We start from the raw sequence: 27,029 nt of genomic DNA, 5'->3' as shown, positions 1-27,029 counted from the left end.
GAAATAACATTTTTACATTGCTATAAAGTTGTAATTCTATGCGCAGAAAGTTTATTAATTGATAATTGGAGCCTTTTTAAAATTTTAATTTGAGTTTTTAAAAAAATTTATACCACAGACGAAACTAATAATTCCAAAAAAAAAAATAAAAAATAAAATAAGTAATCCACTAATAATTTTTATTTACATAAAAGCCCCTTTACTATCTCAATTCATATATCACTCTCCCAAGTCCGACATCTCAATCTATAAGGTTAGTAACGACGTTTGCATAAAACCCCTCCGGTTATTCCAATTTTCACGTAACGTCCCAACCCCGGTGCTTCCATCATTGATTAATCCCACATTCCCACCTCCCTCCGCTCTCCCTCTCGTCTCGCGTCGTCCCTCTTCGTCTTCCTCCTCCTCGCTAGGGTTTCCGAGATCTCCTCGAGCTCGAGCCCTCTCAGAGCCATGGAGGACTACCCCGAGGAGCTCCGGACCCCGCCGGTCTCCCTCGTGTCCGTCGTCGGATGCCCGGAGCTCCACCAGACGATCTCCGCCTTCCTCCACTCCGAACAGCCGCCGATTAACACTCTGGCTCTGCCGGACTTCTCCAAGATCTCAATTCTCGCGAGGAAGCAGAAGGATCCCTTGGCTTCCTCTTCGCCGGCGGCCGGGATCTTGAAGAGGGACTGGCTCTTGAAGCACCGGACTAGGGTTCCGGCCGTCGTTGCTGCCTTCTTTAGGTCGGATCACGTCAGCGGCGATCCCGCGCAGTGGCTACAGGTCTGCACCGATCTTGAGAACCTAAAGTACGGATCCCTTCCCCTTCACATTCGTCCTGCATTTCTTAAAATCAACGTTATTGTGTTTGAAATTTGACCATAGTTCTGATCTAGTTGCGCTGTGGCATTGGTTGAATTGCCATTGAACTAGAATGTAGAAAAAATGTTACTCGATTAAATATCTGGTGCCTGGGTAGTTTATAATGATCTAATTCTTTTTATGAAATAACTTCCATTTTTCCTCATAGCTTTCCTCCTGTAGATAAAGCAACCGTATAGAAACTGCTATCAACTTCCTAGTGCATCTCCTTACAGGTTCCACTTTCTGGGTCTCATGATGTGCATTTCTCTTATTAAGGAGAAAAAGTAGTCCATAGGAAAATGAAGGCAGACATTTGAAAGTACTTCCATAGACCAAAAAGAAAAAGATTGAATGCAGAACCAGTCGGAAATTTATATTGACATTCTTGGCCTAGAAATATAAGGTAGTATAGGAATGGTCCAGGAAGAATAAGTTAGTGGTTATGATCAAATGCAATAAAGAAGAGTCTCTGTTATTAATTTGTGCTTCTTGCGCAGAATCAACTAAAGTACTGTGCCATGCATCATAATGTTAATTCAGAGAAGTATAGGCATTTGAATCATAGGCCAACATATATACGACCACTGGAAAAATTGCTTTTCTGTGTGTTGAGTTTTACCTCTTACCTGAAATATTTTCTTATAGGTCATCCTATTCTGCACTTGTGGTCCTTATTTCAGAATGACATTTAATGTCGCCATCTTTCTTGGATGGGCACTTTCAGTTCTTTACTGTCAAATTGACCCCTGCCATCTTAGTTACACTAATTAATTTGATGCATTTTGTGGACAGATCTGTGCTGTATGGTAGAAGCACCAAATTAGTGGTCGTCCTTGTGCAATCTCAATTTAGCGGTAAGTACTGTGGTAGAATTTAAGGAGCTTATTCATTATTCTTGTGGATTATTAGCCATTAAGACGATAGGAAATGTTATCTCTTTATACTTTTCATTGTAGTATATAGGGATTCCAAAGTTTATCCTGTCTCCGCATATTGCAATATAGTTTAATTTAATTAGGTGATGTATATTATGCTCATGCACTGAAACTGTTTCATAGTTTAACATGTCATTACCCATGGTATAAAATATAAGGATAACAAGGATTGCAATGTTCTATGCAGATGAACTGAGTGAAGACCTAATGATTGCTTTGAGAAAACGTGCAGAGATAGATTCGAAGTACCTTGTTGTGTTAACTGAAAATGATGAATCCGAATTAAGGCAATCACTCAGCAGGTTAGTAGTGGAAGATATACACAATAATTGCCGTTCGCAGTTTATTAGTATCATTCAATCAGATCGAATCAGATCACAGGCATCTTCTGCAAGAGTTATGAGTAAAAAAACAAAGAAGAATTCATTAAGCTGATTCCAAATTGTGAAAATAAGATTATTTGATATATTGTAGCAACTTCGCAGTGGTTCATTTATCTCTTTTTATGAACATTATGCAGATTGGCTAGCATATTTGCAGAATTGTGTATGACATATTATAAAGAGGAAGGGCGAAAGATAAGATCCCGCATCGAGAAGAAGGGCTTTGCTTCTGTTGAATTGAATATCCGCTACTGCTTTAAGGCAAGAACCTTTCCTTTTCATTTGAAGCCTATAAAATGTAATTCTGTATTCCATTTTCCAAGATCACCAGATATGTGGCTCTTAAGTTTATTATAAACCTTCATGTGGCAACTTCTATTCATTTTGTCATTGGAAATGCTATATATAAACCATTTTGGAATGCTATTGATGGGTAAGAATCCTTATTTGTTTAGTGTTTATTTTGGAAGTTATAGTTTATCTGATTTCTATCTAGTTTTTTCTCCTTCCTGGAGTTGACTATTTTTTCTGAGAATTAGAAGAGGAGAAAGAGTTGAACAACTGGTAATATAAGATTTCAGGAAAATTGGAGTTGTTTTCTAAGACTTCTTGTTTAGTTACTTAGGTGGTATGCTAAATCTAGGGTTTCTAGGAAAATATCAACTTTGCTGATGTTGTAGTCCTTTCTATTTAGTTTAAGAGTAAGGAAATGACCTGTTTCTTAGCCTCCATAACAGTCTATTTGGAAACTTCCTTCTGAAAAGAATGATGTATTCCTTTTCTCCCGAGGAAGTTAATATGTATATCACAAAAGCCCCATGCAACATTCCATTTTTCTCATACTGCAGTTCTGTGCCAGGCGAGGTGGTTGACAACTACGCAAATATATATATATATATATATATATAGCATTAACGTCAGATTTGTTCTGTTTCATGATCCATTGTGAACACTATTAAATGGTAATATTTCTGCGAATGATGACATTTTACATGCCCACGATTTTTATTATCTCCGTGATCTTCAGATGTTGTCACTGGAAGGAACATAATGAATTTTCTTAGTGAAGGTTCTAATAGCATGAAATTCCAGATGTTACCATTTTGTGCACTCTGTTATTCAGGTGGCCATTTACGCGGAGTTTAGAAGGGATTGGGTAGAAGCATTGAAGTTCTATGAGGATGGGTTTCGTGCTTTGCTTGAGGTGCATTCCCTCTTTCATTACTGTATCAATAAGATACTTACATGCATGTTTTATATCTATGTAATTCTTACAGCTTTATCTTTCATCTTACCAAATATCTTTCACACTCAATTGTTCAGACAATCAGAACATCAACGAGATTGCCACCAATCCAACACCTGGTTGAGATAAAATCTGTGGCCGAGCAACTGCACTTTAAAATATCCACATTGTTTCTTCATGGTGGAAAAATAGTAGAAGCAATTGCCTGGTTCCATAAACACATTAGAAGCTATGAACAGCTAGTTGGTGAACCTCTAGTTGCTTTTCTTCACTGGGAATGGTTCAGTAGGCAATTCCTGGTTTTTGCGGAATTACTAGAGACAAGCTCAGCAGCTATTCCGAGCACACTTTCTTCTCATTTTGGCACATCGGATAACCCTCTGACTGAGTGGGAATTTCAACCAGCTTACTACTATCAGGTGACACTTGAGTTTTCGTTATTATCCTATGTACATGATGACATGTCTGGAGATCAGTTTGATATTTTTTTCTGTGGAACTTTTCTTATAGCTCTTACTTTCTCTCTGTTGTCAGTTAGCAGCGAATTACTTGAGAGAGAAGAGAGACTGCTTAGATCTTGCATTGTCAACAAAGGAGCGAGCAAATAAAATTGGCAGCATTCCAGAGTCTGTAATTCCCTCTATATATGTTGGTCAATTTGCTCGCTTGTTTGAGCAGGGTGATACGGTCGCAGTGCTTCAGTAAGTAGTTTCTAGTAGTGGTCCCGGAAGTTCATGATCTCAGTTCTTTCAAATACTGACAATTTTAGTGACCTTGCATTGCAGTCTTTCAGATGAAGAATACATGAGCTATGCTCTTGCAGAAGCAGAAAGATTTCAAGATTCATATGAGATCATTGCCTTATATAAAAAATCTTGTGAATTATTCAACAGCCACAGCGCATCAAGGATGGCTTGTTTCTGCAACAGTAGAATGGCTAAAGAGTATTATGTGGCTGAGGATTTTAGTACTGCAAAGAAGCTCTTTGATGATGTTGCTGCTCTATATCGTCAAGAGGGGTGGGCTACTTTGCTTTGGGAAAGCTTGGGTTATTTACAAGAGTGCTCAAGGAAACTTGGTTCTGCGAAAGATTTCATAGAAAATTCTCTTGAAATGTCGGCATTGCCTATTTTATCTGGTAATGATATACTGGGAGCCTCAGATAGTAAAAATGCGTATGGGCCTGCTGGTCCGCCTATCCTTTCTAGAAGAGAGTCAATACAAGAGGAAGTTTTTGACCTAATAAAGAGAGAAAATAAGCTAGAAGCAGCTGATAGTGGTTCAAATCTCCATTTGACAGAAGACCAGCTTGTTTGTCTTGATATTGATCTGATAAGTCCCATGAGGATGGTACTTCTTGCATCTGTGGCATTTCATGATCAAACTGTCAGGCCAGGCTCACCTGCACTGATCACTGTATCACTTCTGTCACAGCTACCCTGTCCATTTGAGATTGATCTGTTGGAAGTCCAGTTCAACCAGCCTATGTGTAATTTCAAAATTATCAATTCCCAGGAAGATCTTTCCACATTGAAGTCTATTGTGGATGATCAAGGTGCGCAGCTAGAGAGTGCTCCATCACTGACATTGTCAACTAACAAGTGGCTGCGGTTGACATTTGCAATTAGATCAGGTAAACTTTAGATTCCTTTTTTTATATGTTTGGAGGAAATGTTTACTCCTGTAGAAATGTTGCCTACTCAATGCTGCCACCTCTCTGGCCGACCACCAAGTATCATCAACCTGTCTGAGTGTAATTGTTGGACTTCTCTGGTTATTGGTCAGTTTGTTTTCTTTGGCTCCAGAAGATGGCGACATCTTATAGAGTGGCAGTTACCTTCGTAAACAAATTTTTGGTCATTAGTGTGATCAATATGGTTATTATCTTTTTTAGTTTATCCTCTTATAGTGTGTATGCATGCCTATGCAGGACAGAGTGGAAAGCTTGACTGCTTGTCAGTGACTGCTAAAATAGGAAATTATTTCATGATCTGTTGCCGAGCTGAAAGCCCTGCTGCTATGGAAGATCTGCCACTATGGAAATTTGAGGATCGGCTGGAAACCTCTCCAATGAAAGACCCTGGACTTTCCTTTTTGGGGCAGAAGTTTATCCAGGTTGAAGAGCCAGAGCCTCAAGTTGATCTCGTCCTAACTTCTTCTGGCCCCGCATTAGTTGGAGAAATCTTCATTGTTCCTGTCACAGTATTGTCAACAGGTCATGCCGTCCATTCTGGTGAACTGAAGATTAATCTTGTGGATGCAAGAGGAGGAGGCCTACTAATGAGTCCAAGGGAAGCAGAGCAGTTTGACAGTCATCATGTTGAGCTTCTTAGCATTTCAGGGTTACCAGAGGAAGAACCACAAACTGATCTCGACAACATTAGGAAAATTCAATATTCCTTTGGAGTTGTCTCTGTTCCAGTAATTGAAATAGGTAAATCATGGTCTTGCAGATTAGAAATCAAATGGCACAGACCGAAGTCTGTCATGCTATATGTTTCACTTGGTTACTCACCAAGTTCCACTGAGGCTACGCAAAGAGTTAATGTACACAGGAGCTTGCAAATTGAAGGGAAGATCCCTATTAACATTAGCCACCGATTTATGATTCCTTTTCGGCGAGAACCCCTGCTACTCTCTAAGGTGAAATCACTGCCACATGATCAAATGGAGCCTCTTGCTTTCAATGAAACAAGCATCCTCATAGTGGGTGCTAGAAATTGCACTGAGGTGCCTTTGCGATTAATATCAATATCTATCAAACAAGAGGATGAGTCAGATGACAGGAATTTCTGCTCTGTGCGACAGATTGGAGGGATTTCTGCTAAACATGCCCTTCTGGCTCCTGGTGAAGAATATAAAGGGGCTTTCTCGGTCACACCACAGGTTGATTATCCTATTCTTGGGATAGGCACAATTTGTCTGAGCTGGCTGAGAGATTCAAGTCTTGGTGGAGAGCATGACTCTGGTGCTCTGACAAAACATAAGTTGCCTGATGTACATGTTGAGAAGCCACCGCTAGTTGTGAGTATTGAGTGCCCTCCACATGCTATTCTTGGTGTCCCTTTCTCATTCTATGTAAAGATCCGAAACTCAACATGCTTGCTTCAGGAAATCAAGTATGCCATCGATGACTCTCAAAGTTTTGTGTTTTCTGGGCCACATGATGATGCTGCTTTTATTCTGCCAAAAACTGAGCATCTTATTAGTTACAAGCTTGTTCCATTGAGTTCAGGGTCCCAACAGTTGCCAAGGATCACCATAACTTCAATGAGATACTCAGCTGCATTGAGCCCCTCCATTGCAGCTGCAACAGTCTTTGTATATCCTACTGAGCGTAAATTTACAGCAGAAGGGAGCAAATCAGAAACCATTGCCTGAGCAAAATCATATTTAATTTATATGCTACTTCCCAAAGACAGTCTGATGAGGCTTAGCCTGCATATTGGAAGTCCCCAATTTTCAAAGCACCAGAATAGTGATTACAGATTTCACAGTGACATAGCTCAAGCCAATGGTTTGAAGGGAGCTCGTTATATCTCACAAGTTTTTTGTTGTTATTTTTTGTGATTTTGAAGTCCGTTTTGATTATAGCTTCATTGTAATCTAGTCATCATGGGACAGCTATTGGTTTTTCTTGGGCAGTTGTATCCTACAATAAACAGCATTTATGCAAGTTACCTGCATTGTATACGAGATTAGAATAGAGAAGTTATGGCTACCAAGAGAAGCCCCAATTCATTTTTCAGCTTTTGTTTGAGGTTATCTTTTTCTTGTGAATTAGAAATTGCTGCAGATAGTAGAGATCTGACTTCAGCACTGGGGGAACATATGCTGTATACTCTTTAAGTTCATGCATGCTTTACATTATCTACATGACTGCAAATATTGCTTTCTTTTTCACCAGAAATCACCACTGGATGTACTTGGTTCCTTTCATCAAGTTCATAATTGTTTTGTTTTCTTTTTATATCACTGTGAGGAGGATAATGTCTTTGTCTCATTTTGTAGAAGTTTTTAACTGCTCTTGGTGCTGCAAAAGTTAATGCTTATTATGTTACCCATGGTGTGCTCCCAAGCAATCAATGGAACGGTTTGTACAAGTTAATTCTGGTAAGCACTAACTTCCACCGTCTGCTTTGTTCCTTCCCCATTGTTACTTGACCATGTTCCTCTCAGATGGACAGGGGAAACTAATTTGCTTACTGCTGGATCAGATTCCTGCTTGCTTCCTAATGAAGGCCATGGCAAAGAGGGCTCCATTTGAGGTATCGAGATTTGCAGATGCCTTGCCGATTCCATATGGCAGATGCCTTGCAAATCTAAACTCTTAATTGTAGACTTTTCTTTCGAGTACATATGAGGAGCAATATTCTTCAAGGAGGAGGTAAGTTTCGACTCAGTTTCTACAAAGTTGTGCACATCTTCTCTTTTTTGGTTAAAGTGGCTTATTCCTTTTTGACTCTTGTTTTTGTTATTAAACTTGTTGACTTTCACTTTTGAACCCATCCCTTGCAATACTGAACACAACGTAGTAATTATCGTGAACCCATCAGAAAAAAGCACCTTCCATCAATGCAGTACTAATCTTTTTCTTCTTTTTATTTTCAAAGCTGTTTACATCTACACATAGTGTGTGTGATCGGTGCTAGGCTTGGGAAATGATATGGCCTTGGGAACATTCTGTTGATCAATTCCAATATAGACCCCAAGGTCTGCGTTTCCTTCTTAGATGAGCGACTCATAGGTTTTCAATTATTATTTTTTTATAAAAACCATGGACATATAGACTAGTAACATATAGATAAAGGTCTTAATTATTTATGATATGTAAATTAGATAATTGAGTCAATCATCTCAAATGGACGGCACAATATTTAAATTCATTGCATAGAGTGCCCTAGTAAAAAAAACTCATTAAATAGCAAAATCAAAGTGCATGGGAAATTGAATTCATGATCTCAGGCTAGTAAAATTAAACTATTGAGCTTCAGCGGTGAGCTAGAAAAGCATATGTACTATAAAAATATTTGCATAGCCAATTAGCTCCCTATACAGTAAAACTCCATCCTAATATCTATTTATATATTTGTAATAAGAAATTAATAGGTGAGTCAAATCCTTTAGTATTACAAATAGTTTCTTTTTAATTAGAAAGAAACAGGAGGTTAGGTTTGAGAAGAAAAAAGATAAAAGATAAAAGCAATAGCTAAAGAAAAGTTGGTAGTCTATTATTACTATGGTAAACAGAAAGTAAAATGAAATGAGACTGTGTCAAATGGTATGTCTTTTTCATTACCATCATGCTCTAAACTTTTCTTTTTAAACCAAGCCATCTAATTTGTTTGATATACCCGACATTTAGAGAGAGAGAAAGAGAGGTGACACTGCTCACAACCTTCTATTTTCCCAGAAAAAGATGGATGCAGAGGTCAATATAAACTTGACTTCTCCCCTACTTTTCTCCAATAATTGATGTTTTTTAGAACACCTTATTGGAGACTTGGTTGGAGTTTTGGCTATCCATCTACTCTCGCCTCTCGGGCTTTCACGAGGCTTCCGAAGTGAGGTGCTAATCTGTAAAATTACCTTAAATTTTATACTTATCTCTTCAAATAGATTTAATAAATAAGCACGATTTATTTACAGGATAAGTTTTGTTCCACAACCACAAGTCAGACTTGACTACGTATTAAATAAGAGCAATCTACATTGCATCCATCTAAAATAAGATTAAGTAGGGGCCATCATTAGTGATGCATTAATTACTATTTCTTGTTCCCACTCTAATTGTCCAATTAGCTAATTTTTCATCATATAATCTACAGAAGTGCTAGGAAAGAAAAATTAAGAGTCTAGCCAAATTTCTTTATGAGTTCTAGCGTTTATGAATACAAAATTCTTTTCTATGAAAGAAATTAAAATGTATTGCACTAAGAGTGTTTACTTTATGGGTTCTCTATCAATAAAAAAAGACCATTTAAATCTAAAAAAAATATATTAAAATTCAAAATGGTATACATTGAAGGGAAAACTTGTACTCCATCTCTTATGCCTATCCACCAATATGAGATGTTCGTAAGAGTAGATAATTAATTTCAGGAGTACAATTGATAGGTCCCATGCTCAAATTGTTCTAAATTAAAGAGTTATTAAATGTGTTAAGTACTTCATTGTAATTAGCTTCGAACAGTGGTCAAAGGCTTAGCTTTTGGCATTAACCGACAAGCTACAGTGAGTAGTGGCAGGATTATTAATGCTAATATCATTACAAGTGCTCGATAAAAAAAAAACGAATTATAAACTTGACGTGATTTGCTAACCATTTATTAATTATAATGACTAGCTTAATCATGGAATTAATGTACGGAGGAAAATTACGAAAAAGGCCAAAAGGAGGGGTGGGGATGTAATAAACTTTTTGAGAGGGCCTTAAAGTTGAAAGGTAATGAAATAATTCCCAATCTCACAATGTATTTTGTCGGAAAGCAATTTCCGGTTGCTTTACCTGCCTCTTTTCTTTGTCCAATTTATTTTTTTTTTAAAAAGTCTCTTCCTGTCGGGAAAATTGGGAAAAGGGGGAAAATCTTTAGGAGGTGAGAGAAATATTAGAGGTGGGATTTCCCCCAATTTCTCTTGTGACTGTTCAGAGGCTTTTTGGAGCTCTCCGTCAGAGGATTAAGGTCTTTTGTTTTTGTTTTTCTTAACAAAGCTGTGTTATTCTTTTTTCATTTTTTCTATTCTTTTACCTTGATTTTCTTCCCTGTTTCTCGGAATTTTCCTTCCGAAATTTCGTTGATTTGGTGAATTTTGGGGTAAAATTCGAAGAAAAGGAGGAATTTTTTTTGGGATGACCCGCGTTGCGGATCGTAATTTCTACATTTTATTTGCTCAATTTTGATTGAAGTGAACCTTTTTTTTTTTTTTTTACTGATTGGGGCATTATTATTATTATTATTTTCCTTCTGGGTTTTACGATTTCCGGCCCGTGCTCTCTTTTCTTGATGTTTTTAATTTTCTTGGTTGTGCTCGTTTGCCGTAGCTACTTCTGCTGCTGTTGTAATACGTGAAAAGGAATGGATTTAGGGTTTATGGTTTTCCCAGTTTTTGCTCACTAGTAGTGTTATTGTGCTTGTTTCAGTTATATTATAGGTAAAGTTCGAATTTCCTGACGATCGAGTTAGTGTTTTTAAGATCAGAGTAGTATCTGAAGTGGCTGGTAGAAAAAAGTTCCAAAATTTAGCTTTTTAGAAGCTGGGAAACATTAAAAGAGTGTTCTTACTGGAGTTTTCGTGGGAATTCGTTAGGTTCGGGACCTCTCGAGGTTGGAATTTCCTGGTGATGGTGTGTAGATTCTGCTCTCGTGCTTCATGGAAGTGAGATCCGAGCAAGAAATCATGTCAGGTAGGGAATCCTTTCTGCAGAAAAATCCTGTCCAAACGCAGCCGTCGATCCAGAGCATGCGATTGGCCTATCCCCCTACCACGGACGGCGGTGCGGGCTACAATCCAATGACCACAAGCTCTCCACCTGCTCCTGCTTACCAAAGCGGAGCGGTGCCAACCAGCGGCGGCAATGGCAACTCTCCGACGATCCCCGCCCATGGGTTTAACATTAACATGGGAGGAGAACCAGTTAAAAGGAAGCGAGGGCGGCCAAGGAAGTATGGGCCTGATGGTACCATGGCCCTATCGCTGAAGCCCGTGAAAACTGCCACTTCCACTTCACCTGGAGGTGGAGGGTTCTCTCCTTCCTCAGCTGGGGAGGCAAACCTGGCATTGTCGGCGTCCCCTGATGGCATGAAGAAAGCAAGGGGCCGGCCACCCGGTTCCGGCAAGAAGCAGCAGATGGCTGCTCTCGGTAATTGTTCTCTTCCTGTTCCTGGCTGTTGTTTGTTCCAAGTCTTGACCTCTTGGGTGGTGTTTTTTTTGTTTCAAGGTGTTTAGAAATTTGGAATAGTTTGCTTTAGTTGCTTATCCAGTATTGCGGTTTGCAAAACAGAGGTAGGATTTTTAGACTTTTTTGTTCGCTCAGCATGTTTTGGTAGATTTGAAAGGCAGGCAACGAATAGTTGGGGAATTACCCTTTTACCCTCAAGTTCTTATAGCTGGTGGATATAGCATTTCCAAAAAATATTGTTTAGATGATAAATGCATTAATTCTTTTAGAAGTTCACATTTTATTTGGTAATCATGACAGACATGACAAATTATTTTATATATGTTGAGAATAAAACATTGCTATGTTTATCCACTCAATTTGGTAACTTTCATGTGCTTTTTTCTTGCAATGTTCTCAACCATAGCTGTTGGATTTACTAACTCTTAATATATATATATATATATATATATTAAGAGTGAAAAATTTTGGGCTGCCAATAACCCTAAATCTCCACTTAGCAGAATTGAACTCCCAACTTCCAGTTGGAACCAGGTGTCTCAACAATGGGACATAGTCAAAGAGACAATAAAAGCATCTATTATTTATACTTAAAATTCAATCTTATAAATTTTTGTACTAGATAGGCATATTTTCTTCTTAAATAGATTACAAATATCTCGAATAATGGTTTTCAGATGTTACCAAATCTGAATGTCTGCCGTCTATGCCCTTTAATTTTCTTTGTGTTGGTTTAACTAGATTTTTTGGATTACTTTATGCCATTAATCACCGAATTTTTAACATATTAGAAATTTCCAGAATTAATGCTTATGTGGAAAGCTGCTTCGCAGGATCAGCAGGGGTTGGATTTACACCACATGTTATTGCTGTCAAGGCAGGAGAGGTATCCAATCATCTTTATTTTACATGCTTTTTCACTATCAGTTTGTTTCACTTGGATCTTTTCATTTTAATGATTTTCAAATCTCAGAGTTGACTCACTGCTAAAGGTTATCTTTTCACCATGTGTATTCATACTTCATACTGGGAGAGGTATCTCAATATAAGTGAAACAAACTGATAGGTAAAAAGACATAGGGTGTAAGCTGTAATGACCGCATAATGTATGGTGCTAGATATAATTTTTCCAAAAGTTTATGATGAGTTGTGCAAATGTTAATTCTGCACTGACTGAATGTGAAAGCATTTAGGTTTGTGCTTTCATCTGGCTTTGACTTGAACAGTGTTGACATCATTGCAATTTGCAAAATCTTTTGACTTTTGTTCATTAATTTTTATTTTTTGGTACCTCCATTTAACTGACAATCTAAGAAAATTTTGTAATGGTGCCAAGTGATTACAAGCTCCATCTTTTCCTTGACTTGTCCTGGATTTAGTTGCAATTAGGAAACATCTTATGGATGAAAGTCAATAATAGTATATTTTGAAACATTGTAAGACAAGAGTTGATTTGTGAGTGAACTATAGCTTTTAGTGTATCTTGCATGTAGCCAATGTACTTACTATGATGGTGCTTCTTTCTAACTACAGCGCTTGTACATGGAGGTCCTGGAAAGCCAAAATTGTCATTTTCATTTAAAGCCAATATATTTTTTTTTGGCACCAAAAAAGGACAGGACATATAAACTCATGTATTATGTCTGCTTCTATTTTTCATCATGGCAGTTAATTAAGGGAGAAGCAAAAGCTCATCCAAAAGCTGCTGCAAAAGAAAAGTTTCAGAATTGAATATCTTATTAAATATTACTGCTTGGTTGACGAGATTTATATATCACTGGATTTGTCCCTATTATCCAAGAAAAATGTTTTATGTAAAGACTACTTGTCAAAGTTGATATCTGTTGAGAGTAAACATGTATTAACATGTCAGGTGTTATTGTCAGTTCCAGTGAAGGTAGTGAAAAATGGCCTATGCAATCATTATGTTAAAGAAATCTATATTTTGGCGTCTGTCTTCAACATCCATAGTTGCTGCTAAGATTTTGCAGAAGTCTTACAATTAACGTTGGTTATTACCTGTGTGATTTCTGGTCTTGCATACTCTTCTCTTTTTAATATGTCCTGTGAAGAAAAGGAAATAATGATCTTCGCCGTGAGAAATGATTTAATTAATGTTGTTACTCTTTCTCAATTTTAACCATCTCCTCTGTCTATAGAGTAAATAATATTGTTACAAATTTTGTTGGTTGTGAAATCCTTGTATCTGATCTTCAGAATCTCTCTCACAAAAAAGTACCCAAAAATTGATATGTTAATAAATGTGCAAGCTGTGGCTTTTCAGGATGTATCATCAAAGATTATGTCATTTTCTCAGCACGGGCCACGTGCAGTTTGTATTCTTTCAGCAAATGGTGCTATATCAAATGTGACACTTCGTCAAGCAGCAACTTCCGGTGGAACAGTAACATATGAGGTTTGTTCTTTTAATTGACAGCAACAAATTTAATAGTATCCTCTTCCAGATACCACTGTCACGCTCGTAAAATAAGTTATCTGTTTTCAATCTGTTTCTTTTTCTGTTTAGTTGATGAAGCACTTAACATTAACCTATCTCGTGTCAGGAAATTTATTCTGTCATCAGAGTCTGACTAGTTGGGTCAGAAGACAGATTGATTTCCTGTCTGATGGTCCTAGCAGGGATGGCTAAGGGTTTGTGGGTTATTTTTTCTTTCTTTCTTTTTTTCCTTCTATGTGGGGGCCGGGGAGAGCTTTCATTTTATTCAATGCTACAAGGCATCCGAAACCTAAAACAGAAATGAAATGAAAGCTAGAAGTTGACCTTTTTCATAATTTCATTTATTATGTTCTATTGATTCATCCATGTTTCATTTGTAGGGTCGGTTTGAGATCTTATCTCTATCTGGCTCATTCCTGCTGTCAGAAAGTGGTGGTCAACGTAGTCGAACAGGTGGATTGAGTGTTTCTCTAGCTGGTCCCGATGGACGTGTCTTAGGTGGTGGAGTAGCAGGATTATTGACGGCGGCATCACCAGTCCAGGTCAACTTTTCTCTTCCTTAAAGCAAGAAACTCCTCTAAGCTAATTTACTGAATTAGTTCAATTATTCATTCTCTGTGAGGTATAAATCTATTTCTGTGATAAATCACAAAATTGCATGGTTCATCTGTTAAAGATTTTGTAAACATAGAGTAACAAACATGGTCTGGCTACGTGGAAAGAAGCATTTGCTTTCACCATCCAAGTTGTCATTTTGCCTTCACCAGTCGGTAATCATTATAATTGACTAGCAACAAAATGATCAATTCTTACAGGTGGTTGTTGGAAGCTTTATAGCTGATGCAAAGAAAGAGCCAAAGCATCTGAATACTTCAGATCCAGTATCTGCCCCTAGTAAGCTTGGCCCCAGTGGGCAAACGGGAGTCGGCAGCCCAGCGTCGCGAGGCACACTAAGTGAATCCTCCGGGGGGACTGGAAGCCCGCTAAACCAAAGCACTGGTGCATGCAATAATAATAATAACCAACAGGGCTTGTCTAGTATATCCTGGAAATAAATTGTGCTGACTCTCCTTGTAGTTTTAGGCATTATAAACTCTTTGCTTCCCTTATGTAAACTTAGCTGTTGTTGAACTGGGACAACTAGTTGTTGGTGCATTAGCCTTATCCCACCAGTCCTTATATCTGTATAATGTGTTTTAAGTTTAGGGAGAAACTTGTAGGTTCTCTGATGTTCTTAGTTAAGTGTTGTTTATCAGTATCATAAATGTAATGTTTTATGCAACAAATACATTGTTGCCATTTGTAAGTGTCTTAATCTTGATATTAGTGGATCACTTCTTATTTAAACATATATAATCTGTCATAAGCAAAGGAACATTCTTATTGGACCTTCATTACATTCCGCTTCAAGATCCACCTATTGCAGAATTATCCACATTGGTAAGCAGAGTTTAAATGTCATAACAATTCCAAAAGTACTGGAAAAATAGTTATTGAAAGAATCTCTTAAACAAAAACAAACAAACAAAAAGATTTTATGGTTCACATATATTTACCCAAGATGCTATAGATTTCTCTTATACAGGTCGCTGCTAGTGCTCAATCCTGATTACAACTTTGCTGAGCCATATAAGTATGTTCTGCAGGCAAGTCTCAATTGGAGAAAAAATTGAATGACAGTGGTGTATAAACAGGCACATCGCTACGCAATCCTCGATTTTCCAAAAAATATTCGATTAACAACATCAACTGGTGAGGCATAGGCAGGATCAATTGACTTCAATCCTGGGTATTCCATCAGTGAAAGTCCTGTTTGACAAATAAAAGAGATACAACAGAAGATCCTTGTGTTAAGGCACAAGAAACACTGTGAAAAAAATATTAGTCTTTATACATAAACATAACCAGTAGATAGTCAATAAAAACAAACAAGAACAGAAGAATCAAGAAGATAATCCTGACCTGCCAATCCAAAGAAGGTATGATAAACATCCACTGCATTATCTGGCCCATCTGAAATTCCTCCATTTTCTCTGTCCTGCATTGTTATGACAACGCCATGCACCAAACATGCAGGATAATCGGATGCTTCAGTTGCAGTTGCAAAATGTAATCCTTAGATGCTGAAATAGGAATGAGAACAGTAAAGGACTAAAGATTAACCTGACAGTTTAAGATGAAAGAAGCAAGTTTCTCCGTGTCAATCCAGTGCACCCTACCAATCATTATCAAGCTGCATAGCACCCACCAAGAGTAGCAAACCTATAATATCTATGTGGCATGCTTAGTTAATAGGGAGGAAGAGAAGCATAAAAATCTAACTAAGGGTTCAAGAGCTCCACGTCAGCAAGCTTCTCAGGCCGGCCATTTAGCCCACCATCTTTACATTGGCGTTCACAGAGCCACCAACCAAGGAGATCTCTATCAACATGATGCAGAGAACCAGTAATTGCAAGAGCACCAACACAGCAGAAGACTGCAATAGAGATATTATATCATGTGAAGATAAAAGTAAGCATGATAATGAAACAATCCATGAAAATCCCGTAGATATTTTGATACAATAACCAGCCGAACAAAGCTTAAAAGGTGAAAAAGATTAGAAGAGAACGAAAAAAAAAGGGTAAGAGAAAGAAAATTGTGATACTATCATGCTTACCTGTTATTTTTATGCCCACAATATTATGAATCATGATAAATTGATAATGAACCAGATAGTTATATATGCTAGTATCAGTATGCATCTTTAAGTAACGCTACTGCATCATGTAGATTTATTCATTAAAAAGGTCATACATACTCTGCCCAGCATGAGACTCCCCACCAGGTGTAGAGCCAAATCCACCATCCAAATTTTTGCAGCTAACAATGTACTCCACAGCTTTTCCCACATTTATCTTATCCAGTTGGCGCAAAATTGCAAGACAGCATATTGCAATATATGAGAACCTGCAGGCAAAAATTCTCTTATTAAGAGCTTCTGAATAAACTGTGGAGTGAAAGCAATACAGAAAACCAGAAAATTCTAATGAGCAAAGGGATGTATACCTAGTGTCAATTTCACCCCACATATCACCAGAAAAAGATCCATCTTCATTCTGCAGCCCAGAAACATCTGAACTGTTTTAAGCAAAACAAGAAGAGAGTTTGATCTTTATGGACCAATTCCAGAGCAGTTTAATATATATGTGACTTCTGATAGCAAACTCATCGATAAACTGCTCAAGCTAAAAGAAAACCATGTAAAGTTCCAATCATCCATTATGTACTTGAATCCTGCTGAAAAGAAAGATTATGTTCAGGATGATGGCGCTCCACCATGATCAATAGGCAGCAAGCCTGATCCAAGTGGAGACAGAATACAAAAGATACACATTCATAGAAACAAAGTGGAGAAAAAATGGATAATTTATTTTAACGAGAAGTAGAGAGAATAGAGAGAATAGATATAATTTGCATTACGTAATATGAAAGTTAAGTGGAGAGACAATTTATATCAAATCATATATGGAAGCCAACTACCTTGCAGCATCCCTATGTGAAATACAGAAGATATATTCACTTCCAGACTACCATAAAATCGCACAAAATATCTAAAAACACGAGAAAGAATTCAGACAGTATAATGTGCACTAACAACTACAAAGTGAGAAAAATGAATGGAAGAATCAAAATCAAACAACTCAAAGATCAAAACTTTATCAGAGATCAATGCATAAATCTGATCCAATATCTTATATGTCTACTGAGAAGGATACAATCCGAGACCTTCTCAATATCCAGCACATCTAGGCGGTCCAAAAGAGCTAAAATCTGCACCGCGCTTAGTGTGTAGAGAAGGTGAAGATCATGCCCAACATTCCCACCAAATCCACCTACAACCACCCATCATCAATTCTCCATCAGAAAAGCTAGAATAAATCATGTCAGTATATGCGAAAAATCAATTATTTCGAGATGGGTAGTTGGATTTTACCGCATTCCTGATGCTGGCAACTCATCACCCACGACACGACCTCATCGGGATTGACGGTTCCAATCTTGTGGAGCAAATCGAGGGTGCTCAAACCCCAGTAAGCGCCGTTCATACGCAGATGATCCATTACCAGTGATTCCAAATCATCCTTTCTCTGGTGGATTCCAGAAAAATTTTATGGAGAGAGAGAGAGAGAGAGAGAGTTAAAAAGACCTTTTCAACAGTAAGGATGTACTTCGCATGCTTCTCGGCTTACAATCCTCCCATCTCCCCTAAAAATTGATCCAAAAATGTAACAAAGAAACCCGACGACGAGCTATCTAGTTCGTTTCCCCTCTTCTACCTCGGAGTTGGAGGAGAGGCGATTTTTCGTGAAGCAGAAAGTTCAGACTTCAAGAGGAGGCAGAGATTTCTCACCGGGCATCGGATCAACTAACGGATCGAATCCGGATTAGATTGATCCGCAAACAAGCGGTAGGCTGGACACGATTCTCGATACACAACCATTTCCGGTTTCCCTTCCTAGAAGGCTGAAGTCGGCGAAATTCGCTGTTACCGTCGCCGAGTTCAGGCTACCTAAACTCTCCTCTTTCCCCACTATCGACTCGAACTGGAAGGAAGCATGCTATCCTCCCTCCTCCGTTTCCCGCCTCTCTCCTACACTGACCGCCGCGGCGAAATCTCGAGACCTCTTCCTACTTCAGAGAAGGGCAAGATGTTCACCACCATCACCATGAGGGATCGGAGCAAGAACCGGAAGCCCATTCAAAGAGGGAGGTACCTCAGCATCGAGGCGATCCAGGCCGTCCAATCCCTCAAGCGTGCCCAGGTCGGCGGACGAGAGTCGTTAGATCGCGTGTTCGAATCCAAGCTGCGGCGGCTGATCAAGACCGACATGGTCGCCGTTCTCAAGGAGCTCCTGAACCAGGAAGAGGGCCTCTTGGCTTTCCAGGTCCCCATCCTAATCTCTCTAAAGTTAATTATTTTTTTCTTCAAAGTTCATATCTTTTCTTCCATGGGTGAAGGAATCATCTTCCTAGTTTAGGGCTTTGTAAGAGGATTTATCTTTCAGTAGTAATTGAGCTTTGTTTGCTTGACATACCTATCTGTTTGATATTATAGTGTTAGAAACAAATTTAAAGCCATAAAGCTCTGAGAACTTGCTAAGTGAAGAATATTGAGTTATATATCTGAATGGCTTTGATACTTATATTATGTTATTATGTATAATGTATAATGTGTATGCAAATCTTACCTTTAGAAACTGAGAAAATCAAAACTTGTGATGTTTGATAAATAGTAATTGATTGAGCATCTCATGAGGAGAAGTAGTCCAAGATAAAAAAAATTTGATGTTAGTACAGAATTACTAAATGCAAAATCAACTAATAATCTCACTAAAGGACACCCTGCAAAAAGGTCTAGCAATATGGCTTTAGTTGTGGATGGCAACAACCAGTCTTCTTGTGTTCTATTGATTTCCATTTATAACAGTCCATTATTTTCTTTCAAAGTATTTACAATTAGTCTGATATTCTGTTAATTGTTAATGATGACTTTCTAGCTACGAACTCCCATTTCTGGTTATTCTTATTAGGTATGAGTTATATTGGCAAAGCTTTTAAGAACGTCGCTATTGTCATATATTTCTTGTGCTATTTTTTTTCTATTATCAAAGTAGAATTACTAATGATGTGATGTAAAACAAAAAATATCTTGTATAAAGGCCAGCAAAATGTGAATTGAGATGCTTGTGGACATTCTCATTTCTGATAGGTATTTGAAGAGATTCGGAAGGAGTATTGGTATAAGCCTCAATTGTTGTTGTATGTTGATATGATTAGTGTCCTGGCAAGTAATGGTTTGCATGAAAAGGTTGAAGAGGTCTGTTCATTTCTGAAGGTGGAGTATCTGGAGCCTGACACTGAAGGTTTCAATTTGCTTCTTAAGAAACTGTTGGAATTTGGGTTCACACAATTGTCCATGGACTGTTTCCGCTTAATGAAGCTGTGGGAGAGTGAACCAGATGAGTCAACATACAGTATACTGATTAATGAACTGGACTCCAAAGGAGAAAGGGATCTTTCGGTTTCTGTAAGACTGGAAGCAGAGAATTATTTTGGTGGGCCTATAGATTTTCTTGAGGAGAAGGAAGAGTTAGTTTAGACTGGTGCGTCTAAGCATGTAATAGGGGTCATGGAAATATGGTATTGTGCTTGTTTTCAGGTCCTAGTGAATGCAACCAGGAAACCAGAGGACAAAGAAATGCTTTACTCTTGGCTGTTGCTATATAATATGAGTAACAAGAAAAGTCATGTTTGACCCTGTTAGTTTCTTGCTTCTCAGACCCTGTCATCGGTTGCACCTGCAAAGCAGAAGTCAAGACATGATTTTCTACTGCATTTTGCGGATCAGAATGCTGTCGACAAGAAAATTGCGAATTACTTCTATGATTTCAACCACGGTAGTTGTTTTGGAGTATCAAGTATCAAGACTGTTTGAGCCATTATTTGTGTATTTCAAGTCTGGACAAGGAGGAACTGTGTTTTCCAGTTACCTTTTCACATGTCTGACTTGTGCCCCTGCCTCACCTTGTAACTCCAAATACCTGGATTCAATGAGAAGTTTATAATAGTGCATATCACCATATTGTAGTGGTTTGAGAAATTGAAAATGCAATGTGTTCCAAAGTACTAGTAAAGATGTTGCATTTTCAAAACACTGCAGAGCTTTTGTATCTACTGAAGTTCCACAGACAAAGAAAAGTTGTATTCATACCAAAAATTCAACAACAACAACAACATAAATCAGAAATAAATTAATGTTATAAGATGCAACAGTTTATTTGGCGTCTGCTAATCAAATATATAAATCCTACAGTTTGAATCAAAATGCATCCCCTGTTGTTATGCATGTACCATGTTCCAATCAGCAGAGTGGAAGGGTTCATTTCAAAATGGATATGAAATAGCTCAGCTTCTGCCATTCTAAGACCACTTACTATTGAATTAACTCCAAGTACCTTTCTGCAGTAGGGCATGCTGCCTCCTAACTGTCTGCCACAAGCTCCAGGCACTTTGCTTGGAACATGTGTTCTTAGCATTGAAGAGTTACTTCTTCTGCCTTCGAATCATTCTTGATGTTTTATTACCAGTAATCTCCACATGAACAAACTCCTTCCTCAAAATGGTGGAAGCGCACTGGGTCCCTTATTATGATGATCTTCTCTTCTGTCTTGGAAACAAGCTTTGCGAAGCTGTGGCAATCACCGCAGATCCTTAGGTTCTTCATAATCCTGATGGGTTTTCCTTTTGTTGAGTTCATCATCCCAAATGCAATTGCGAGCTTCTCGCTGTGATACCTTAGTAATTCTTCCTTCTGCTCTCTTCCTAGATCATGCAAAACAAACTCTGTGTCTGGTATGTATCCCTTATTGGATATCCTTCCAATTAACCGATTCAGCTCTCTAACTATGAAATCTGACTGTGGGTGTGACAAGTCTCCTACGGTGAAGACATGGACCTTCTTCCCTAATTCAATCCAACTGCGACCTGGCTCTTTCTTCACCCCTCTTTCTCTCATGGCTTTCCTCACATGTTCGACACCACTCCATTGCTGAGAATTCGCATAAATGTTTGACAGAAGAATGTAAGCTCCTTCATCTTCAGGTTCTAACTTAAGAATCTCCTTCGCAGCATATGCTGCTAGATTCACATCTCTATGCACTCTACAAGCTCCCAGAAGAGTTCTCCAAATAACTGAATCTGGTTTAAATTTCATGCTATGAATAAAATCAACAGATTCCTGGAGCTTCCCTGCCCTCCCAAGGAGATCAACCATGCAACCACAGTGCTCTCTTCCCGGTTCGATACCGAAGAGCCTCTCCATTGACCTAAAGTAGAACCAACCGTCTTCAACAAGACCTGCATGGCTACATGCGAAAAGGACACCCACGATGGTGATATAATTTGGTTTAGCGCCAACCAATTTCATTGAATCAAAGAGTCTCAATGCTTCGTTGCTTCTCCCATTCTGGGCCAATCCTGAAATCATGGTGCTCCATGAGATCACATCCCTCTCCGACATCCTCTGAAACACTGCATCCGCGTCCTCCAAGCTCCCACATTTGCAGTACATATCAAGAAGAGCATTGTTCAGTATCAAATCCCTCTCATACTTGAGAACATGGACATGGACCTGCCTCCCCATCTCCAACAGCACCATTCCAGTGCAGGCCCTGAGGACACTAGTCAAAGTCCCCTGATTCGCCAAGAAACCAGCCTTCTTCATCTGGGTAAAGAGCTCCAAAGCTTTGTAGCCATCTCCACTCTGTGCGAAGCCACCGATGATCGAATTCCAAACCACCAAATCTCTCGTGACCATCTCACCGAAAACCCGATACCCATACTCCAAATCTCCAAACTTTGAGTAGATATCAATAAGTGAGCTCCGGACAAACACATCTGATTCCAACCCAAACTTAATTATACAAGAATGGATAGACCAAAGCGTCCTCAGCGTGTTGCATGCTCTCAGCACAGCCGAGAAGGTGTACATATTGGGATTAATCCCATCCCTCTGCATTTCAACCAAAAGGCTCAAAGCTTCCTCCTTTTCTTCAAGATTGGCAAGCGCCGCAATCATGGTCGTCCAGGAAACGACATTTCTCCTGGGCATTTGATCAAACAATTTACGGGCATCGCCAAGGAGGCCAAATTTGACGTACATACCCATGAGAGAGTTGGAAAGGAACAATTCCAGGTGCCCCCCACGAGACGAGAGGTGGCGATGGACGAGACGGCCGTGGTCGACTGCGCCGTGTTTAAGGCAGAGCTTGATGAGGTGGGAGTAGGAGACAGGGTCGGCGATGAGGCCGTGAGAGTCGAGGATGGCCATAGTGGCCATGGCATCGGGGAGAGGGCCATGGAAGCAGAGGCGTGAGAAGGATTCGAACAACGGGTGGTTATGGTCTGGAGTTGGGTTCTCCAGAACTGGAGAAGTTGGGGAGAGGGAAGAATAGTGGTGGAAGAGAGGACGAAGAAGACAAAGATGCTTGAGTGCGATGGCTTTGGAAAGAGACTTCATACAGAGGGAAATGAGATGATTTGGAGGCGGGAGAAGTAGCCGTTGGGAGTCTCATATGACATTGGATAACATGCTCTCTCTCTCTTTCTATACGTATATATATTCTTGTCTTGAGACATTAACTTTTATTATCTTGCTTTATATTTGCTTTGCCTCCCGATCCAAGAAGCATCATTAATCCTTTGCTCCACTGGCTCACCTCTCAACTCCCCCAAAGTTCGAAACCCTAGCAGCCGGAAATAATGGCCGACGTCGCCGGAGGAATCCGCCAGAACGCTCTCGAATCCTGAAATCTTTGTTGTGGATCACAAAGGTCTCCTCTTGGTGGAATCGGCGTCCGGTTGGGTGGGGAGAGGGGAAGGACGAGAATAGTAGGGGAATAAGAAGGCGGATAAGGGCGGATATGTCGCTGCGGATAAAGGCGGTGGTGGATAAGTTCGTGCGGGAGTTGAAGGAGGCGCTCGACGCGGATATCCAGGATCGGATCATGAAGGAGAGGGAGATGCAGAGCTACATCGCCGAGCGCGAGAGAGAGGTCGCCGAGCGCGAGGCCGCTTGGAAAGCCGAGCTCTCCCGGCGCGAGGTAAACGGAGAGGAGAAAGAAATTTCTTTCAAATTTTTTTTTCTTTCTTTTAGTTTGATTTCATGTTACTTTATTCAATCTATATGTGAAGGAAATTATTTACAAGTTTCAAATTGAAATTAGATAAAAGATCGGTTCTTCGATGGTTGAGGTAAAAAGATAGGGAGTTTGTCAGTAGGACGCCAGAATTGGACACAATTCGTAACTGCTGCTTATCTATTCTTCCATTGCTTATATTGATAAAGATTTTAGCAGTAATTGATTCTTTTGAGACGTATTTTAGTCTATTTTACACTAGAATTCATGATCCTAAAATCTCATAAGTAAATCAAGGTATCAGTTTACAGAATCACTGATTTGGAACAATTCCCTCTCTTTTACTTTCAGCAAATTCTGAAGTTAAACAAAGTGAAAAACTTGTAGTAATTTGGATAGAGCTACTGACAGCTGAAGTTAGATATATTGCTTATCTGGCAGCTCTTTTATGAGTTAAAGATGGTTTTCTGCAGGGGAAGCATAAATGAAAACTATTCCAACTATTTCTTTTTGTAGGCAGAGATTGCCAGGCAAGAAGCAAGGCTGAAGATGGAGAGGGAAAACTTAGAGAAGGAGAAGAGTGTTCTCATGGGTACAGCTTCTAATCAGGACAGCCAGGATGGAGCTCTCGAGATCACTGTCGGCGGCGAGAAGTACCGGTGCCTCCGGTTCTCCAAGGCGAAAAAATGACATCCTGGACAGACAACTGAAGAAACTTGGTTACTATTATCAAACATATCGATTCCTTTTAAACTTGTTGTTCCAAATGATATTTATACCGAAATTACGACACAATATGCGTAAATTCTCTTCTCACTGTTTGTATTACTAGAGCTATTGCAGCTTTTGATTGTTTGGGAATATAGGAAAGTAATGAGCTATTGCAGTTTCACTTTCTAGTGTTGTCTTGTGATTTTGGCTGTCATAAAGGAACAGGCAAACAAAATAAGTTTGTCAAAATAATGGAGTTATGCGTTCTATCCAAGCTTGGTTTTCAATTTCCTCTCTCTTCTCAATTACTACAATGTAAATGAACTCCTTTTTGAAATTCCCGTTTTTTGTGCTGCATTTCTTACGTGGTTTGACTAAATTTAGCAGTGTTGACTTCTATTTGAGTCAAAGTCAAATCAAAATTCCAATGGTAACTTCTTCTTCCACCCTCTTCTCTCTCCCCCCCCGAACGTGTGGTTATGTCCTAAAAGAGGGAGACAAGACCGCTGTAAACAAGCGGTTGGAAATTCCAACAGGTGGTGGGAGTGGGAGTGGGAGGTGAGGAAGTTACGAGTTATAATAAGGATTTAACATAAACTCCATTTGTGCCCCATCCCAGCCTCCCTAATCGAAACTATAACCTTGGTATTTATCAAGGAAAGAATCGAAGAGAAGAAAGAAAGTTGTCACCCATAACAAATCAAAAGAATGAAACTTTTGCTCTTAATCTCCTTTACACTATTATGCTGCTTTGTTACTAATGCCCATGGCAGGAGGCATGGCAGCTCTTCTACCTCTTTCAACGTGCTCAACTATGGTGCCAGAGCCAATGGCTTCACTGATGATAGCAAGGTCTTTCATATTTCACCTCCTTAATCCCTCATGTCCAACCTTTACGAGCTATATGAGCTCAGAGGTCGATGTTGCTTGTGTGTTGAATAAATGAATTCTGAGTTCATGGCATCGCAGGCATTCTTGAATGCATGGAAGGCGGCATGCGCGGCGAGCGGCGTCGTCAGGCTTCACATACCGAGAGGGACTTATTTCGTCGGCCAGGTTAGGTTCGCCGGTCCTTGCCGGAATGTTCGATCGTTGACGGTTCATATGAAGGTAATGCCATTCAAATTTTGAAGGAAAGTTTGAATTTTTTTTCTTTTTCTTTTCTCCTCAAAGTTTCAGTTATGAGTAGGTCAATGTTAACTACGGTATGCAACATGCAGGGATACTTGAAGGCCTCAACGGATTTGAGCAAGTATGTGAGGGATCATTGGTTCGAATTTGCATATGTTGATAGGTTGACTTTGACTGGAGGAGGGACCTTTGATGGCCAAGGAGCTGCTTCATGGCCTTTCAACAAGTGCCCCAAAAATAAGAACTGCGAAGTTCTTCCCACTGTGAGCCTCCTCACCTTAAATTTACCTTTCAAATTTGGCATTAAGTCAATCTGAAGGTACATTTGCCTCATAAATTGCCTCCTAGTTGATCCTCTCTCTTTTAGGGCTACTTACAAGCAAAAATATCATTAATAGCTTAGTAAGTTCTATTTTCTTGCTTCAGATTATTAGTTCATCAATTGGCTTTGTTCTTCATAGTGTACTTCTATAGGAAAATATTTACTTACTTGTAAACCTTCTAAGTTCTCTTAGTCATTATATGTACTTTACATCATGAATCATTTCTCTTAAGAATCTTCTTCTGCATCCTTCTTTCAGTCGATTAAGTTTGTCTCGACGACTAATACTGTGGTGAAAGGTATAACATCCCTGAATAGCAAGTTCTTCCACATGGCCATGGTTGGCTGCAACAATGTCAGGGCTAGCAATATCAGGATAACTGCACCATCGAATAGCCCGAACACTGACGGCATCCACATCGATAGTAGCTCCGGTGTCACTATATATAGCTCGACGATCGGTACAGGCGACGATTGCATCTCCATTGGGCAAGGAAATTCACAAGTACTGATAAGTGGCATCAAGTGTGGACCTGGACATGGAATCAGGTGATAACTCTCATGTTCTATATATGCCATCGTTAGATTTGGTACAGAAGTTGATCTTGATTTCTATATTTCTGCTCCAGTGTTGGAAGCTTAGGAAGATACCCAGGAGAAGGAGATGTTCGAGGGCTCATCGTGAGGAACTGCATCCTTTCAGGTACTACAAATGGCCTAAGGATCAAGACATGGCAGAATTCTCCAGCTCGCAGCGCGGCCAGGAACATGAGCTTCGCTAACATAATAATGAAGAGCGTCGCAAATCCTATTATCATCGACCAGATGTATTGTCCTTATATTTCTTGTTCTTCAAAGGTACACAAACTCTTCTAAATCCATGAAATCTAGATCATTGTTAGCATCTACAAGTAAAAATTGAAGGTGTTTGATGAAATGCAGGTGCCATCGCGTGTCATGATCAGCGACATCTTCTTCAGGAACATAAGAGGGACATCAACAACTCCGGTGGCTGTGACACTCAGATGCAGCAGAGGGATGCCATGCCAGAATGTAAACCTGCATGACGTCCGTCTGAGGCACGTCGGACATCAAACTGCGACCGCATTTTGCTCGAACGTGAATGCGAGATACAGCGGAATGCAGATCCCCCCGCCATGCAAGTAATTGAGTAATGTGAGATTGATGTGCTCAGATGAACTCATGGAAGCCATTCTTCCATGCAAACATAGCATGTTAAAGGATGCAGTAGGAGCAAAGAGGTAGGAAAGTCAAAGTGAGTTCATTTCGGATTGCAGAAAGTGGTGGCTAACATCTGAGTCGCCCTCTGTTGCACTGCAGTGAATTGTGGACTGTAATGTGATCTGCATGATTGTTTTGTTACATAAACCGAAGAGTAAATCATTATAGTAGTT

At 39.4% G+C, this 27,029-nt stretch overlaps 7 protein-coding genes across 11 annotated transcripts; 5 read left to right on the top strand and 2 right to left on the bottom strand.

Moving 5' to 3' along the window:
• The first annotated feature begins 310 nt into the window (after positions 1 to 310).
• Positions 311 to 7,238, top strand: LOC140773499 (uncharacterized). 2 transcript variants are annotated; one of them, XM_073116095.1, is made up of 9 exons: positions 311 to 794; positions 1,642 to 1,703; positions 1,972 to 2,086; positions 2,305 to 2,428; positions 3,291 to 3,371; positions 3,491 to 3,832; positions 3,948 to 4,114; positions 4,199 to 5,046; positions 5,344 to 7,238. In XM_073116095.1, the coding sequence occupies exons 1-9, from the start codon at positions 454 to 456 to the stop codon at positions 6,792 to 6,794; spliced, it is 3,531 nt and encodes a 1,176-aa protein (XP_072972196.1). In that variant the 5' UTR covers positions 311 to 453; the 3' UTR covers positions 6,795 to 7,238. The 2 variants fall into 2 exon arrangements, with proteins under 2 accessions (XP_072972196.1, XP_072972197.1); XM_073116096.1 differs by having other exon boundaries at positions 628 to 768; positions 5,344 to 7,234.
• Positions 7,239 to 9,895: 2,657 nt separating this feature from the next.
• Positions 9,896 to 15,127, top strand: LOC140774258 (AT-hook motif nuclear-localized protein 10-like). Of its 3 annotated transcripts, none has more exons than XM_073117177.1 (6): positions 9,896 to 10,009; positions 10,721 to 11,273; positions 12,146 to 12,198; positions 13,597 to 13,728; positions 14,151 to 14,312; positions 14,586 to 15,127. In XM_073117177.1, exons 2-6 carry the CDS (start codon positions 10,784 to 10,786, stop codon positions 14,823 to 14,825), a joined length of 1,077 nt encoding a protein of 358 aa, XP_072973278.1. In that variant the 5' UTR covers positions 9,896 to 10,009; positions 10,721 to 10,783; the 3' UTR covers positions 14,826 to 15,127. The 3 variants fall into 3 exon arrangements, with proteins under 3 accessions (XP_072973278.1, XP_072973277.1, XP_072973279.1); XM_073117176.1 differs by having other exon boundaries at positions 9,913 to 10,096; XM_073117178.1 differs by lacking the exon at positions 9,896 to 10,009 and adding an exon at positions 10,182 to 10,565.
• A 47-nt stretch (positions 15,128 to 15,174) lies between these two features.
• LOC140774260 (geranylgeranyl transferase type-2 subunit beta 1) lies at positions 15,175 to 17,879 on the bottom strand. 2 transcript variants are annotated; one of them, XM_073117180.1, is made up of 8 exons: positions 17,747 to 17,879; positions 17,529 to 17,645; positions 16,819 to 16,885; positions 16,571 to 16,719; positions 16,093 to 16,246; positions 15,934 to 16,003; positions 15,733 to 15,808; positions 15,175 to 15,579 (listed from the first exon to the last, which is right to left on the bottom strand). In XM_073117180.1, exons 1-8 carry the CDS (start codon positions 17,871 to 17,873, stop codon positions 15,473 to 15,475), a joined length of 867 nt encoding a protein of 288 aa, XP_072973281.1. In that variant the 5' UTR covers positions 17,874 to 17,879; the 3' UTR covers positions 15,175 to 15,472. The 2 variants fall into 2 exon arrangements, with proteins under 2 accessions (XP_072973281.1, XP_072973280.1); XM_073117179.1 differs by having other exon boundaries at positions 15,934 to 16,032; positions 16,113 to 16,246.
• A 487-nt stretch (positions 17,880 to 18,366) lies between these two features.
• Positions 18,367 to 20,775, top strand: LOC140774261 (pentatricopeptide repeat-containing protein At1g62350-like). Its single transcript, XM_073117182.1, has 2 exons — positions 18,367 to 18,698; positions 19,523 to 20,775. Exons 1-2 carry the CDS (start codon positions 18,369 to 18,371, stop codon positions 19,910 to 19,912), a joined length of 720 nt encoding a protein of 239 aa, XP_072973283.1. The 5' UTR covers positions 18,367 to 18,368; the 3' UTR covers positions 19,913 to 20,775.
• On the bottom strand, positions 20,217 to 22,834 carry LOC140774257 (pentatricopeptide repeat-containing protein At2g03880, mitochondrial). Its single transcript, XM_073117175.1, has 2 exons — positions 20,769 to 22,834; positions 20,217 to 20,354 (listed from the first exon to the last, which is right to left on the bottom strand). Exon 1 carries the CDS (start codon positions 22,829 to 22,831, stop codon positions 20,894 to 20,896), a length of 1,938 nt encoding a protein of 645 aa, XP_072973276.1. The 5' UTR covers positions 22,832 to 22,834; the 3' UTR covers positions 20,217 to 20,354; positions 20,769 to 20,893.
• Positions 22,835 to 23,234: 400 nt separating this feature from the next.
• Positions 23,235 to 24,442, top strand: LOC140774262 (uncharacterized). Its single transcript, XM_073117183.1, has 2 exons — positions 23,235 to 23,414; positions 23,967 to 24,442. Exons 1-2 carry the CDS (start codon positions 23,235 to 23,237, stop codon positions 24,138 to 24,140), a joined length of 354 nt encoding a protein of 117 aa, XP_072973284.1. The 3' UTR covers positions 24,141 to 24,442.
• Positions 24,443 to 24,623: 181 nt separating this feature from the next.
• LOC140774995 (exopolygalacturonase) lies at positions 24,624 to 27,015 on the top strand. Its single transcript, XM_073118204.1, has 6 exons — positions 24,624 to 25,013; positions 25,131 to 25,271; positions 25,382 to 25,555; positions 25,874 to 26,163; positions 26,244 to 26,472; positions 26,557 to 27,015. Exons 1-6 carry the CDS (start codon positions 24,870 to 24,872, stop codon positions 26,779 to 26,781), a joined length of 1,203 nt encoding a protein of 400 aa, XP_072974305.1. The 5' UTR covers positions 24,624 to 24,869; the 3' UTR covers positions 26,782 to 27,015.
• The last annotated feature ends 14 nt before the right edge of the window (positions 27,016 to 27,029 follow it).

This window comes from Typha angustifolia, chromosome 13, assembly GCF_048772165.1.
Source record: "Typha angustifolia cultivar Huaian chromosome 13, ASM4877216v1, whole genome shotgun sequence".
NCBI classification, from domain to species: domain Eukaryota; kingdom Viridiplantae; phylum Streptophyta; class Magnoliopsida; order Poales; family Typhaceae; genus Typha; species Typha angustifolia.
The sequence above is the reverse complement of the archived record's forward strand: the minus strand, read 5'-3'. Positions and strand labels throughout refer to the sequence as shown.